General features: G+C 38.3%; 1 protein-coding gene across 10 annotated transcripts in view; it reads left to right on the top strand.

Annotated features, from left to right (window-relative positions):
• RGSL1 (regulator of G protein signaling like 1) overlaps positions 1-15,867 on the top strand; it is a 111,857-nt gene that overhangs the window by 79,098 nt on the left and 16,892 nt on the right. For all 10 annotated transcript variants that reach the window (XM_055110797.2, XM_055110809.2, XM_055110801.2 and 7 more), the window contains 4 exons: positions 2,425-2,542; positions 2,955-3,075; positions 4,837-4,966; positions 12,420-12,594. In XM_055110797.2, the coding sequence (XP_054966772.2) occupies positions 2,425-2,542; positions 2,955-3,075; positions 4,837-4,966; positions 12,420-12,594 (544 nt within the window). The remainder of the gene's footprint in view (positions 1-2,424; positions 2,543-2,954; positions 3,076-4,836; positions 4,967-12,419; positions 12,595-15,867) is intronic.

The raw sequence follows: 15,867 nt of genomic DNA, 5'->3' as shown, positions 1-15,867 counted from the left end.
TCTTAGGAGAATAGCCTGGGAAATCGCCTACCTCATGTGAGCCCCCAGAGAGAGCGGTTCAGAGCAGCAGCCACATGGGGCAATATTGAGACAGATTAAGAGGGTAGGCAAAAGCAGAGAACAGTAATAATAAATTCAAAGTCTTAATACGAGTTGTATTAGTCCATTCTCACACTGCTGTTAAGAAATGCCTGAGACTGGGTAATTTATAAAGAAAAGAGGATTGATTGACTCACATTTCCACATGGCTGGGGAGGCCTCAGGAAACTTGTAATCATGGCAGAAGGCACCTCTTCATGGAGCAGCAAGTGAGAGAATGAGTGCCAAATGAAGGGGGAAGCCCCTTGTAAAATCATCAGATCTCATGAGAACTCACTCCCTATCATGAGAACAGCATGGGGGAAACCACCTCCATGATTCAATTATCTCCACCTGGTCCTGCCCGTGACACATGGGGATTATTACAATTCAAGGTGAGATTTGGGTGGGGACACAGAGCCAAACCACATCACTCCACTCCGGCCCCTCCCAAATCTCATGTTCTCACATTTCAAAACACAATCATGCCCTTCCAACATTCCGCCAAAGTCTTAACTCATTCCAGCATTAAGTCCAAGTCCAAAGTCTCATCTGAGATAAGGCAAGTCCCTTCCGCCTGTGAGCCTGTAAAATCGAAAGCAAGTTAGTTACTTCCTAGATACAATAGAGATACAGGCATTGGGTTAATACACCCATTCCAAAAGGGAGAAATTGGCCCGAAGAAAGGAGCTCAATTCACATGCAAGTCCAGAATCCAGTAGGGCAGTCATTAAACCTTAAAGTTCCAAAATGATTTCCTTTGACTTCATGTCTCACATCTAGGTCACACTGATACAACAGGTGGGCTCCCACAGCCTTGGTCAGCTCCACCCTTGTGGCTTTACAGGGTACAGCCCAACTCCCAGTACCAATTTACTGTATTAGTCCATTCTCACACTGCTGTAAAGAAATACCTGAGACTGGGTAATTTATGAAGAAAAGAGGTTTAATTGACGCGCAGTTCCACATGACTGGGGAGGCCTCAGGAAACTTTCAGTCATGGTGGAAGGCACCTGTCTACAGGGTGGCAAGAGAGATAATGAGTGCCCAGCGAAGGGGGAAGCCCTTGTAAAACCATCACATCTCATGAGAACTCTCCCACTAGCACAAGAACAGCATGGGGTAAACCACTCCCGTGATTCAATTATCTCCACCTGGTCCTGCCCTTGACACGTGGGGATTATTACAATTCAAGGTGAGATTTAGGTGGGGACACAGAGCCAAACTATATCACTAGTGAAAGGAGCCAAGTCTAAGATACTTTCACATGTATCCTCTCATTTAATTTTATTTAATTCTAAAAATAGAATTTTATTTAATCCCTGTAATATAGGGATAGGCAGCTCCACTTTCCTAATGAAGTAAAGGAAACACAGAGAGGTTAACTAGCTTGTACACTTGGTAGAACTTGAATTCAAATTCAAGTCATTTGACCATTAAACCAACTAGCCTGAAGTTAGATACAAAAACCAAGAGTTAGCTGCCTGCAAAGGTGGAATATCCACCACCCATGAATTGTGAAGAGAGTTGTACTGGGAAGGAGAACTGTATGCCTGAAAATCTTTGTTTCATAAATTGTGTCTTATTTTGTTTCCTAAGGTGGGAGGGTAAATATGGTAAATAAAATCCTGGCCAAAAGCAGAAGTTGCAAATAATGCAAAGTAATGAAGATAGAGCCTCCTGTTTTGTCACAGATGGTATTTTTGTGTGTTTGGTTTTTGCTTGTAGTAAACCAAGATAAGAAAATAAATTTTTATGAATATAGAAAATATAGAAAAATAGGTCAAATTAACGAATCTTTATTTGTAAGCAATATTTATTTGTTGAATCTCAGGATGTTGAGATCTGTACAATATTTTGAATGAGCTAGAAGAGGAAGAGTGTCCAGATCCTATCTTTGATTATTTTCAAGTCTCATTAATGAACACAGCAGTTTCTGAACAACTGGAGAAACAAACTGCCCTCACAATACTTATCTGGAATCTTGGATTCCCCGTCTGCCCAGCAATTTAACTATAATCCTTTACCCTTCTGCTCTCTCTCTAAATCCAAGTTTTTCAAACCAGCTGCAGAAATAAGTCCTTTAAAAATTTATTTCCCCTTAAGCACTCATCCTGCAAATTTGAATGAAACTAAGTGAGGAAAGTATTTAGTTTACAAATGCATTTGTACATAGCATTTCAAATATGCTTTGGAGATTTTCAAACAAACTATGGCGGGATCAGAGTCTAGCCAGATTGAAAATGGGGGCTGTGAGACTCTAAGATAAAAAAAAAAAAAAACCACCAGCTATCTCAGAAATGGTAGATGAGGATTACAGCTTCTTTTCTCTCTTGCATTTTCTAGAAGAAATGCTGCAGTGTGATGCCCCTATTATCAAAGAAATCGCTTCCATGCGTCATGTCACCACAAGCACACTGTTAACGCTCCAGGGACATGTTATGAAATCTATAGAAGAAAAGTGGTGAGTATACTCAATTAAGGAAAGGATTCTTCCTGGAGTTGCTCCTTGGCTTCTGAAAGCCATATGCATCAAGGGTTTCCTAATCCATTTTCATAGCTCATTGCCAGAGCCTCTCTACAAAATAAAAATTCAAACTTATCTTGAACTTTCCTACCTATCTGACACACACACACACACACACACACACATTTCTGTTTGTTTGCATTAACAAGAAACAATACAGTGTTGATCAGGAAGGTTAGGCTGACATTAACAAAGGTCTGATAGAGTAAGAAGAGAATTTTTTAGTATTTTACTATTCCCCAATTACCACTGAGACTTCCTCCAGAAGCTGAGGTAGGTTTGCCTGGACTGTTATCTTTTATGTGCCAGGTTTTTGCCCTGTTTGATATTACTGATGTCCTTCTGACAGGTTTAAAGATTATCAAGACCTGTTCCCACCTCGCCATCAGGAGGTGGAAGTGCAAAGTGAAGTACAAATTTCGTCTAGGAAGCCCTCAAAGATAGTGTCAACTTACCTACAGGAATCCCAGGTTAGTGAAGAAGAAAGTGAAACAAGACATTAGAGACAAGAAAACCATCGTCTTGGGGGTAGGTTTTTAAATCCCCATTTTGCAAAGGAAGAATCTGAGACTCAGATAAATTACTATACTAGGAATTTAAGCAAGTCCCTCTCTTCTCTACCTGTGATTAGAGTCAACTGAGTAATAGGTACAGGGGTTGGACACATGGAGTTCTTCTAGTTGAAAGTTAGTGTAGAGGACATGGATTGGCAATGAAGCAAAGTGGTTTTGCTGGTCCTCTGCACCCAAATTAAACTTACAAACCCAGTCACTGGTCTAACGGAACAACTTAGACCTTCACTTACCAGGGTGAGCCTCTTACTGTATAACAAAAGGTGAGCTTGTAGCAAGTGTCTTGCAGACAAACAAACCAGAGAGAGAATGCAAAGTGCTGAGAACACCATTTCCTTCTTTCAAACTATCTAGCTCATTCTTTCTCCTATGGGAGAACAGAAAAAAGGAAGAAAGAGGAGACAGGAATGTTACTCAGGAAAGTCTCTATGGTTTGAGAACAACAACAACAAAAAAATACATGCCCCCTTAGAGATTCACTTGTTTTAGAGTTGGTCAGTATCAGAAAAATTTTAGCCCAGCTTGATCTGACTCCAGAGATCATTCTAAGATATCTCGGAAAATAATACCTAAGTCCATTGATCCAATACTCAGGGATGAAAATGTGTTACTCTTCCTTTTCTCCTCTGTATTTCCTCCATATATGAATAAACACCATGTCAGGGCACCACGAATGGTCATATAGACTACTAAAACGATTACTGTACCCAGAACCAGTGCACTTGATTTAATTTCACAGCTTCCAGTTGTTCCTAGAAAATAAGATAAAAGGAAATCAACATGTACTTAATGCCTACTGTTTGCCAAGCATTGCATTGAGGTTTACATATATAACCACTAAGTCTCACTGCAACCCTGAAGGCTATTGTTTCTATCTTACACATGGAGACATTGAGACATAGGTTAAGTAACTTGACCCAAATTACACAATTAGGTTCTGAGAAGCTAAGCTCCAGACTCAAAGTTTTTTATCCTAAATTCAGTGCTTTTTGTACTTCACTGCTTTCTGTCTAAAGCCAGGCTTATGTTGTTTCCCTCTCTGTAGACTGAGACAACTGAACTAGTTAATCAACAAGAGTCTTTCTGGCTCTAAGTATCAATTTCTTGAAGGACAAATAAAATGTACAGTGGTTCCTGGGTACCTATTAAAAAACAGATGAAGAAACTTATGAAATTCGTGTGTGTATGTGTGTGTGTGTGTAGGTGTATGAGTGGGTGCAAATAATTATATTTTCTTTTTTAAGTGCTTAGAAATGGTTTTGCTCATTTCCTTATTCCTTCAATGTTTCCAAATTTGCCTGAGCCTTTGGTTCTTTATTTCTGTCCTCTTTTCTTCCAGTTTTTAGCTCTCATGCTCCCTCTCCCAATCACGGCATCTCACATCTTCACTGTTGAAAGGCTTTGGTAGAAGGAGCATGGGCAAATGGCTCCAGTCTGTTGAAGCTGGAATCTTTCACTGACCAGCTACTTAATTTCGGGCAGATTGTACAAGCTCTCTAACCTGAGTTTCCTCACCTTTAAATTGGAGCTAAAAATTATTCCTTTACGGAGGTGTTGTGAGGATTAAATGTAGTGAATACCAAGTTTTGGCACACAGTAGACTCTCGGTGAACAGCAACCATACTAATGAACATGTTATACTCCTCTTTCTTTCCCCAGAAGAAAGGCTGGATGAGAATGATCAGCTTTATCAGGAGTTTTTGCAAGTACCGCAGATTTATGTTGAATCCTAGTAAGCGCCAGGAATTTGAAGACTATCTTCACCAGGAAATGCAAAATAGCAAGGAAAGTAAGTCATTTCTGTATTTACCCCCACTCCCTGTTGATATTTTAGCCATGAGGGTCAGCCCACATAAGAAGCTTATTGCTTTGTGTCATGCCTGTGGCAGCCTGGAGTCTAGCAAAAAACCCCAGGTCCTGTGTGCAAAGCCAGGCCCAGGTCTTCCTAGAGAGGATGCAAGACCAGAAGCCTCTGCTTAAGGAGCCAGCAAGGGTAGGGAATAATTAACCTAAGGTACTGCAAAATCTCACATTTTACAAAATAATTTCCTTATGTTTTTGAATTTGCTCTTTAAAAATTATTTTCAAAATTTTTCTGCTTATAAATTAATACATGCTGTTAATAAAGAGGTAATAAAAATTACAGAAATATATAGTATAGAAGTGAAAGTCCCTCAAGAGATAACATTGTTAATGCTTGTAAACCTACCTCCTAATTATTTTTCTGTATATGTATCTTAATATTTACTTTTCCCACAAAATTGATGCCACATATTTGATTTGTAACTTGCTTCTTTTTTTTTTTTTTGTTCAACAATGTATCTTGGACATCATTTTATGTCAGTACACATATATCTGCCTTGTTTTTGACTGCCATAAAAAGTCCATTATATGGATTAATTCAACAGCTTCACTCATTCATTCATTCATTTAACACACGTTTTGAGAATCTACTATGAGGCAAGCAGTTTGCCAGGTGATGGAGATACAGTAGTGAACAGTAGTGAGCCTGCAGCAGAGGATCTGCCCTGTGGCACCTACGGATTTCAAACAGAAAATACAAGCCACAGATGTTGGAGCCGGAGTGCCTAGATTTGAATCTGTCACTTCCTAGTTGAAGGACCTTGGGAAAATTACTTTGTATCTCCATTTTCTCATCTATAGAATGGGAATGAGAATTGTTTCTATTTCACAGGGTTATTAGAACTATGCTTGGCAATAGCACATGCTATAAGAGGGTTAGCTAGTGTTACTGCTATTATTATATAATTGTGATGAGTGATCCCAATGATAATTGCAGGGAGATCCTATTAGTCAAGGCAGTAGGGCCAGAGAAAATGTCTCCTAGAAAATGACATAAAGTTGAGTTTTCAGAAATGACCAAGTTAGGTAGGTGGGATGGGAGGAGAGTGATTTCTAGGTATGCACAGAATCATAAAATAAGAAAGAGGACTGTGCAATTCAAAAACTGCCATCAGGCCAGTTGGACTAGAGATTAATGAGATGGGGCAAATGCTTGAGATGAGACTGGAAGGATAGGCGGTGACAAATCATGACTCTCTTGATGACATTTGGGTTGTTCCAACTTTCACTTAAACAATGCTGCAAAAGATACATATTTTGCAATTGTGTGTTTCTATGAAACAAGTTCCTTAAAACGGGAATGATGGGTAAATGGTTAAAAACAGTTAAATTTTGGCCCTCCAAAAACATTCATTGCAGTAATTTAAACTCTTGCCAACCATATAAACTAGTGTCTGGTTCCTCGCATTCTCATCAACACAGTGTGTTGTACATTTTAAAAACTGCCAACCTGGTAAATGAAAAATAATGTGCCAGATAGTCTATTCTTATTTATACTTCTTTAGGAGTTGAACATCTTTATTTATTGGCCATTTGTATTCTTTCTTGAATGTTTATGCCCTTTGTCTATTTTTCTATTGGTATTTTAATATCATTTATTTTAATTTGAAAAAAGTTTGTATTATCTTTTATGAACTGTTTCACAATAAAATATTTTGGCTTCAATAATAGTTCCAGCAGGCTGGGCACGGTGGCTTATGCCTGTAATCTCAGTACTTTGGTAGGCCGAGGCCGGTGGATCATTTGAGGTCGGGAATTCGAGACCAGCCTAACCAACATGGTGAAACTTCATCTCTACTAAAATACAAAAATTAGCTGAGTGTGGTGGTGTGCACCTGTAATCCCAGCTACTCGGGAGGCTGAGGCAGGAGAATCACTTGAACCCAGGAGGCAGAGGTTGCAGTGATCCGAGATTGCACCACTGCACTCCAGTCTGGGTGACAGAGCGAGACTCCATCTCAAAAAAAAAAAAAAAAGGTCTAGTTCTTTTGTTTCTTCTTTTAAATAAAACCAGCTCAAGCCCTCATGCCCCAGAATGGTAGGAAGTCCTGTTTCATCATTCTTTGACTTTCCACTTCCCCAACATTATGTGAGAACCCAAGAACTATACTTATCCAATTTAATAGGAGGTCTACCTGACTTCCAATTCCCCTTAGATGCAGGGAAGAGCTTGTGACACTCAGCCTGCCACTGGTCTAAGTTCTTTTATTTGAAATATAGCATACTTATAAGTGACTATATGAGCAGCTGAATACCCATCATCCAAGCCAAGAAATAGAAAATGGCATAACTCAGATGACACCTGGTGCCCCTCTTCAATAGAACTCCCCCTTTACCCATCACAGATGCAACCCCTATCTTGAACACAAGCATTTATTTTACTATTGCCTTTTAAAATGTACATGTGTTTTCATACTCTTTCTATAGTTTCCTGCCTCAAACAAACTTTGATTCCCATTGGAACTTCCACTCCATTAATCTTACTGATTTTCTTAAGCCAGAGTGTGTGTGTGTTTGATATCTGAGAAAACAGAAGCAATCAAAAGAGGAGTTTTACAGTTTCCCTCCTCTGAATCACTTGGTCAGCCTCCTCTGTATTCACAGGCTCTGGTCACTGAGTAGGCTGCCTGTCCTTTTCTCCTAAGGAAGCATCCAGACCCTCATCTACTCAAGGGCATTCATCCATTTTTGCTTATTCTCCTGCATCATTTTTATTTTCTCTACTGGATTACTCAATCGGCACCAAATATGGCATAGTGCCTCTCAACCAAAAATTAATAATAATTTCTCCCTGATTCTACATTCCCCTCAAATTATCTGGCACATTTGTCTGTTTCCCTTTTGAACAAAAATCCTCAAGAGTTATGCATTCTTGCTGCTTTGTTTTCTTTTCTTCCCATTTATTTTTAAATTACTTTTTAGAATCAGTTTTTAAGCTACAATTTTATACAGTAAAATTCACTAATTTTAATTGTGCAATTTGATGAATGTAAGTATCTCTGCCATCATGATATAGAATACTTGCTTCATCACAAGAAATTCCTTTATGTGTCTTTTTAATCAACACCCTCCCCGCTCCACTACTACTCTCTGGTCTGGCAACAACTGACCTGCTTTCTATTACTACAGTTTTATCTTTTAAAGAATTTAATATAAATGGAATCAAGCAGTAGTCTTAATGCATGCATGCAATAGTCTTTTGTGACCAGCTTCTTTTACATAGCATGATGCTTTTGAGATTCGTCTATGCTATTGCATATATCAGTAACTCATTCCTTTTTATTGCTGGGTAGTATTCCATTATACCATAGCACAATTTGTTTATTCATTCACCAATTGTTACATATTGGGTTGATTTCACTTTGGGGCTGTTATGAATTACCCTGCTATGAATATTCAAGCAGAAGTATTTGCGTGGACATATGTTATTTCTTTTGGGTAAATATCTGAAAGTAGAAATGCTGGGTTATGTGGTAAGTATATGTTAAACTTTATAAGGAATTGCCAAGCTGTTTTCCAAAGTGATTGTACCATTTTTGCATTTTCACCACTGATGTATGAAAGTATCAACCGTTCCCCACCCTCACCAACCTTTGGTATTATCTGTCTTTTTAATTTTAGCCATTCTAGAGGGTATGTAATAGTATCTTGTTTTAGTTTAATTTTTATTTTGTCTGATGACTAATGATGTTGAGTATGTGTTCATGTGCTTGCTTGACATATTAGTCCATTTTCACACTGCTAATAAAGACATACCCAAGACAGGGAAGAAAAGGAGGTTTTAACGGACTCACAGCTCCATGTGGCTGGGGAGGCCTCACAATCATGGCAGAAGGCTAGGAGGAGCAAGCCTCATCTTACGTGGATGGCGGCAGGCAGAGAGGAGCTTGTGTAGGGAAACTCCCCTTTTTAAAACCATCAGATCTCGTGAGACTTATTCACTATCATGAGAACAGCATGGGAAAGACCTGCCCCCATGATTCAATTATCTCCCACCAGGTTCCTCCCACAACACATGGGAATTCAAGATGAAATTTGGGTGAAGACACAGCCAAACCATATAATTTGCCATACATACAGTGCATTTTTTAGTGAAGTGTCTGTCCGTATCTCTTGCCCATTTTTAAAAAACTTTGTTGTCTTGGCCTTTATTGGGTTATAAGAATTCTTTATATAATCTGGATATATTTTTGATGGACATGTTTTGAAAATATATCTCTCAGTTGATGGCTTGCTTTTTGATTTTTTAAGTAGTGTCTTTTGAAGATCCAAAATCTGAAATCCTCCAAAATCCAAAACTTTTTGAGTACTGATATGACACCACAAATAGAAAATTTCACACCTAACCTCACGTAACAGGTTGCAGTCAAAATGCAGGGAGGGGCACAATACAAAATTTATTCAGTGTCCCCAAGGAAAAAAATAAAATTACCTTAAGGCTATATGTATAAGGAGTATACAAACATAAATAAATTTCCTGTTTAGATTTGGGGCCCATCCCCAAAATGTCTCATTGTGTATATGCAGATATTCCAAAAATCCAAAATCTGAAACACTTCTGGTCCCAAGTATTTCAGATAAAGTATATTCAACCCATAGTATAAGAACCTTAAAATAGGTTTCCAGACGTTGTAAATTTTATCTTTTTAGGTGTTGGATATTTTTGTCTTCCTATAAAATATGCCTGAACTTTGTTCTGGGATACAGTTAAGTTACTCGAAAGTAGTTTTATTCTTTTGGATCTTCCTTTTATGATTGGTTAAGTGAATCCAGAGCCATGTTATTTGTATGGCTATTCTCCACTACTGACGTAAAACCTTCCTTGGTATTCTACTAGATTCCTCATAAATTATGAGTTTTTCTAATCTCTCGGTGGAAACAGGCACTATTTCTGCTTCTGTGTGAGCACCAAGGACCATTCTTTAATGTTTTCTCAAGCTTTGGGTAGTTTCCTCATATCTTGAGCTGGTCAGCACTCTGCTGAGTACTTGAGGGAACCTCTGCAGATTTCCAGGTTCTCCCTCTCCTCTTTGAACTCTGTCTTGTAAACTCTAGCCACATTGGTCTCACTGGACTCTCAGGTCCATCTCCTGGTCCAGCTCCTTAACTCAGAGAGTCCACTGAACTTGACCTGGGTTTTCCCTCCCTGACTGTGGAATGGATCCTACCTCAAGGTGGTAAAGTGGGGCAAGAGTAGGGCTCACTCATTTTTCCCAAGTCTCAGTGATCACTGTCCTTAATTCTCTGACAGTCAGTGTCTTAAAAACTATTCCAATATATTTTGTCTGATTTTTAAAAATCGTTTCGGAAGGGAGGATAAATCCAGTTCTTGATACTCTATCTTGGACAAAAGTGGACGTTCCGATAAAAAAGTTTCAGCAGGCTGGGGCTGGTGGCTCAAGCCTGTAATCCCAGTACTTTGGAGGCCAAGGTGGGTGTATCACCAGAGGTCAGGAGTTCTAGACCAGCCTGACCAATATGGTGACACTCTGTCTCTACTAACAATACAAAAATTAGCCAGGTGTAGTGGCACACGCCTGTAATCCCAGCAACTCAGGAGGCTGAGAAAGGAGAATTGCTTGAACCCAGGAAGCGGAGCTTGCAATGAGCTGAGATCGCGCCACTGCACTCCAGCCTGGACAACAGTGAGACTCCCTCTCAAAAAAAAAAAAAAAAATTCAGCAGATTAGTAACTGTAGCCAAGTTAGAATGATCATCCTGACTGTAATGTAGGGAATATACTACACAAAAGCAAAATTAAGTGTAGGAAGCACAGTCAGGGCTGGAACTAGGGTAAGTCAAGGGAGGCATATAACACACAAAAATTAAGGAGGCACTGACTGTCAGGCTCATGCAGATGCCAACCCCGTACTTGTAACATGTTGATAGTGAATGCTTCCTTAAACTGTGTCCTAGGCACCTCCCTCACCTTAGCAGGTCAGGGACCTAGTCCTGACCTCGAGAACACTTAAGCGGCTTTTGGAACAAATGAAAGATGATGATGCTTTAAACAAATGTCACTGCAAGAAAGACCAATAGTAGATACATTTGAAATATATTTAGAAAGTAGAATCAACAGCATTTGGTGACTAATTGGATGTGGAAAGAGGAAGAAGTCAAATATGATTCCCAGGTAATAGTGAGCTGGAGCTGCTCATACTGATTGGTAAGAACCAGCTGTTAAATATCCTGAAATTTTGTGAGCTACTCAACAAATGTCAGTAGCTAAAAATCTATTACAGTGAGAATATTTACTATCTAAACCAGTGAATAATACAAATTAGGTCTCCCCCTCTACCACCAGAGCCAGTTTACAAGCATCCCATGGCTTCCAGGTTTGGTGAATTTATCACCCTCTTTTCCCAGAATCCCTAACCATCATATCAATTTCCACTGTTATCTAGACTTTTTTTCCCTTCAAACTCAAGTCTAAGAGAGAAAGATTGAAAGATAGTAGGAAAGGGATCTTACGTCTTATTCAGTATGGTAACCCTAGGGTCAAGCACAGTGTCTGAGACATGACAAGTGCTAGGTATTTATGGACTCTTGTAGTTACCCTCCCATTCTATATACAACACTAAACCAAAAGGAACCCCACCTACACCATAGGGAGCACCACACCCACTTCAAAAAGTCCTGAACAGCACTCCAGAATAAAGGATTTGCAGGCAGAATGGTAAATTCTAGAGCCAGATTAGACATTTTTCTGAAACCCAGCCAGATAACTAACTAGGGTCTATTTGTCAGATCCAGCCCAAACCTGTTCTTTTCTCAGACCTGAATCCCTATGAATAGATGTCTTTGCATATAATCTAGTCAAGAAACTTTCTAAAGGAAGCATTCTATTTTTCTGACACACAATCCAAATCTTCTAGTGGCTCTTGTGCTCTCCTTTACTCGTTAGTCTCTTCTGTACTCTAGCTTTCTACCCTCGGTTTCCTTAGTAAACTTCTTTACTCTTGATATTTTGACTTTTTCTTTGTGCTGCTTTCCTCATTTGCTCCTAAATTACTTCCTGATAAAACTTGAGTAAGCATCATCAGTGCTACACACTCCATTTGGAAGGTCACATCTCGTGTTTCATTTTCAGTCTCTGCAGAAACCTTAGGGATTAGCGTAACTGTGGTGTGATTCTATTTCTATTAGATAAGCACCTTCAGTGCTCAGTTGACTTGTGTTTTATGTGTATTGTCATACTATCTGAGTAGATGACTTTTTCAAGTCCAAGTAAAAGGTTGAGCCCAATGGCAGTAAGTGACTATTTCAATAGGCCAAAAGGATGGATCCACAGTCTCCTTTCTTCTTTTTATTATGCCCAGGTTGAGGGTAAGAGTGACTTGATCAAACAAAATTGTAATTCCTTCTTCTTTCTCTCTCAGATTTCACCACAGCACACAACACATCGGGACGTTCAGCTCCACCCTCCACAAATGTCCGGAGTGCAGACCAAGAGAATGGAGAAATAACCCTTGTAAAGCGTCGTATATTTGGCCACAGGATTATCACTGTCAACTTTGTGATCAATGATCTATATTTCTTTTCTGAAATGGAGAAGTAAGTTTTCCACTTCTCCTTCTTCTGCCCTGAAAATGACTTTTCATCCTTAGGACTGCCCAGCAGAAACTGGCTTGATCTGTTAGAGACACAGTGATTTCAGACCTGTCCAGTAAGAGTCTCTCCTTCTGAAAATCTTACTGAATGCTTCCACTCAATTGATTTCCATCTTTCTTTTCTTTGGGTGCTAAAAGCTCTTCAGTATTCCAGAAATTCCACTGTTAAAATGCAGTTACTTAGTCCCAGAAAAGGGAGCATGTTTTTCTCCATTACTTACAAATTTGAAAAAGTCCTATTATACACCATGAGACCAATATTCTTTAGTCAAAGCCAGGAATTATAATAATACAAATTGTGTGTGTGTCTGTATGACATTAAACAGATATTTTTAAGTTAAGACATATTAGTGTATATTAATTCACCTGTCAATTTTGTTTCACCTGTCAAATTTTTTATGTAAAGCCAAAGTCAATCCACAATGGGAGGTCTGTAAATTTTTCTTGTATAGACTATACCCCACAAGCAGTCTATTAATTTTTTAATTGATACATAATAGATTTACATATTTTGGAGATGTATGTGATATTTTCATATACTCATATAATGTGTAAAGATCAATCAGAGTAATTGGGATATCCATCATCTTCCTTATTTTTTCTTTATGCTAGACAGATTCAAATTACTCTCTTCTAGATATTTTGAAATGTACGATAGATGATTATTAACTGTAGACACCCTACTGAGCCATTGAACACTAGGTCTTACTTCTTCTATCTAACTGTGTATTTGTACCTCTTGATCAAACTGTCTTCATCACCCCACCCCCTACCCTTCCCAGCTTCTGGTAACTACCTGAGATCCACTTTTTTAGCTCCCACATATGAGTGAAAACATGTGATATTTGTCCTTCTGTGTTTGACTTATTTCACTTAACATAATCACCTACAGCTCCACCCATGTTGCTGCAAATGACAGGATTTCATTCTTTTCTGTGGCTTAATACTATTTTATTGTGTATCTGTATACACCACATTTCTTTAACCATTCATCCACTGATGGGCACTTAGGTTGATTCCATATTCCAGCTATTGTGAATAGTGCTACAATAAACATGGGAGTGCAAATATCTCTTCAACATACTCATTTTCTTTCCTTTGGATATATACCCAGTATTAGGATTGCTGGATGACATGGTAGTTCTACTTTTAGCTTTTTGAGGAAGCTCCATACTGTTTTCCACAGTGGCTATACTAATTTACGTTGCCACCAACCAGGTACAAGGTTTCCCCTTTTTACACATGCTCACCAGCATCTGTTATTCCCTGTCTTTTTGATAATAGCCACTTTAACTAGGGTAAGATGATATCTCGTTGTGGTTTTGACTTGCGTTTCTCTCATGATTTGTGATCTTAGCAGTTTTTCATATACCTGTTGGGCATTTGTATATCTTCCTTTGAGAAATGTCTATTCAGATCTTTTGCACTTTAAAAAATCAGATTATTTGGGTTTTTTGTTATTGAGATGTTTGAGCTCCTTATATATTCTGGTTATTAATCTCTTGTCAGATGGATAGTTTGCAAATATTTTCTCCCATTCTGAGGGTTGTCTCTTTACTTTGTTGATTGTTTCCTTTGCTGTGCAGAAGCTTTTTAGCTTGATGTGATCCATTTGTGTGTTTCTGGTTTGGCTCCCTATGCTTCTTACACAAAAACCTTTGCCCAAACCAATGTCCTGCCATGTTTCCCCAATGTTTTCTTCCAGTAGCTTCAGAGTTTTAGATTTAAGCCTTTAGTACATTTTTACTTGATTTTTGTATATGGTGAGAGATAGGTGTCTGGTTTCATTCTGCTGCATATGGACATTCAGTTTTCCTATCACCATTTATTGAAGAGACGGTCCTTTTCCCCATTGCGCATTCTTGCCACCTGTGTCAAAAGTGTGTTGGCTGCAAAGGCATGGATTTGTATCTGAATTGTCTATTCTGTTCCACAGGTCTATGTGTCTGTTTTTATGCCAGCACCATGCTGATTTCGTTACTATAGCTTTGTAGTATCTTTTGAGGTCAGCTAGAGTGATGCCTCCAGCTTTGTTCTTTTTGGTCAGGATTGCTTTGACTATTCAGGGTCTTTTGTGGTTCCGTGTAAATTTTAGGATTTTTTTTTTCTATTTCTGTGAAGAATGCCATTGGTATTTTGATAGGGATTGCACTCAATCTATAAATTTCTTTGGTTAATGTAGACATTTTAATAACATTATGTTTTCCAATCCATGAGCATGGAATATACTTCAATTGTGTGTGTCTTCTTCAATTTTTTCATCAGTATTTTCCTTGTATATATTTTTCAGTTCTTTGTTTAAGTTAATTCCTAGGTATTTTATGCTTTTTGTAGCTATTGTCAGTGAGATTGCTTTCTTGATTTCTTTTTCAGATTGTTCATTGTTGGTGTATATAAATGCTTCTGATTTTCACATGTTGATTTTTTATTCTGCAACTTTACTGAATGTCTGAGTTCTAATAGGCTGTTGGTGAAGTCCTTAGGTTTTTCTAAAGATAAGATTATGTCAGCTGTGGACAAGGCTAATTTGACTTCTTCCTTTCCAGTTTGGATGCCCTTTGTTTCTTTCTCTTGCCTAATTGTTCTGGCTAGAACTTCCACTACTATATTGAATAAGAGTAGTGAGAGTGGGCATCCTTGACTTGTTCCAGATCTTAGAGGAAAAACTTTCAATTTTTCCCCATTCTATATGATGTTAGCTGTGGGTTTATCATATATTTGCATTTATTATTTTGAGGTATATTTCTTCCATACCCAATTTGTTGATGGTTTTTACCATAAAGAGATGTTGAATTTTATTGAATGCTTCATCATCTATTGAAATGATCATATGACTCTTATTCTTGATTCTGTTAATGTGATATATCATGTTTATTGATTTGCGTATGTTGAATCATCCTTGTATTCCTGGGATGAATCCCATTAGATCACGGTGAATGATCTTTTCAATGTGTTGTTGAATTTGGTTTGCTGGTATTTTGTTGAGGCTTTTTGCATCTGTGTTCATCAGTGATATTGGCCTGTAGTTTTCTTTTTTTGCTGCATCCTTCTCTGGTTTTGGTATTGGGTCAATGTTGGCCTTGTAGAATGAATTTTTAGTATTCTCCCTTTTGAATTTTTTAAGAGTTTGAGCAGAAGTAATATTAGTTTTTATTTAAATTTTTGGTAGAATTGATGCCATCAGGTCCTGGCATTTTCTTTGACGGGAAACTTATTA

Source organism: Pan paniscus, chromosome 1, assembly GCF_029289425.2.
Source record: "Pan paniscus chromosome 1, NHGRI_mPanPan1-v2.0_pri, whole genome shotgun sequence".
NCBI lineage: Eukaryota > Metazoa > Chordata > Mammalia > Primates > Hominidae > Pan > Pan paniscus.
The sequence above is the reverse complement of the archived record's forward strand: the minus strand, read 5'-3'. Positions and strand labels throughout refer to the sequence as shown.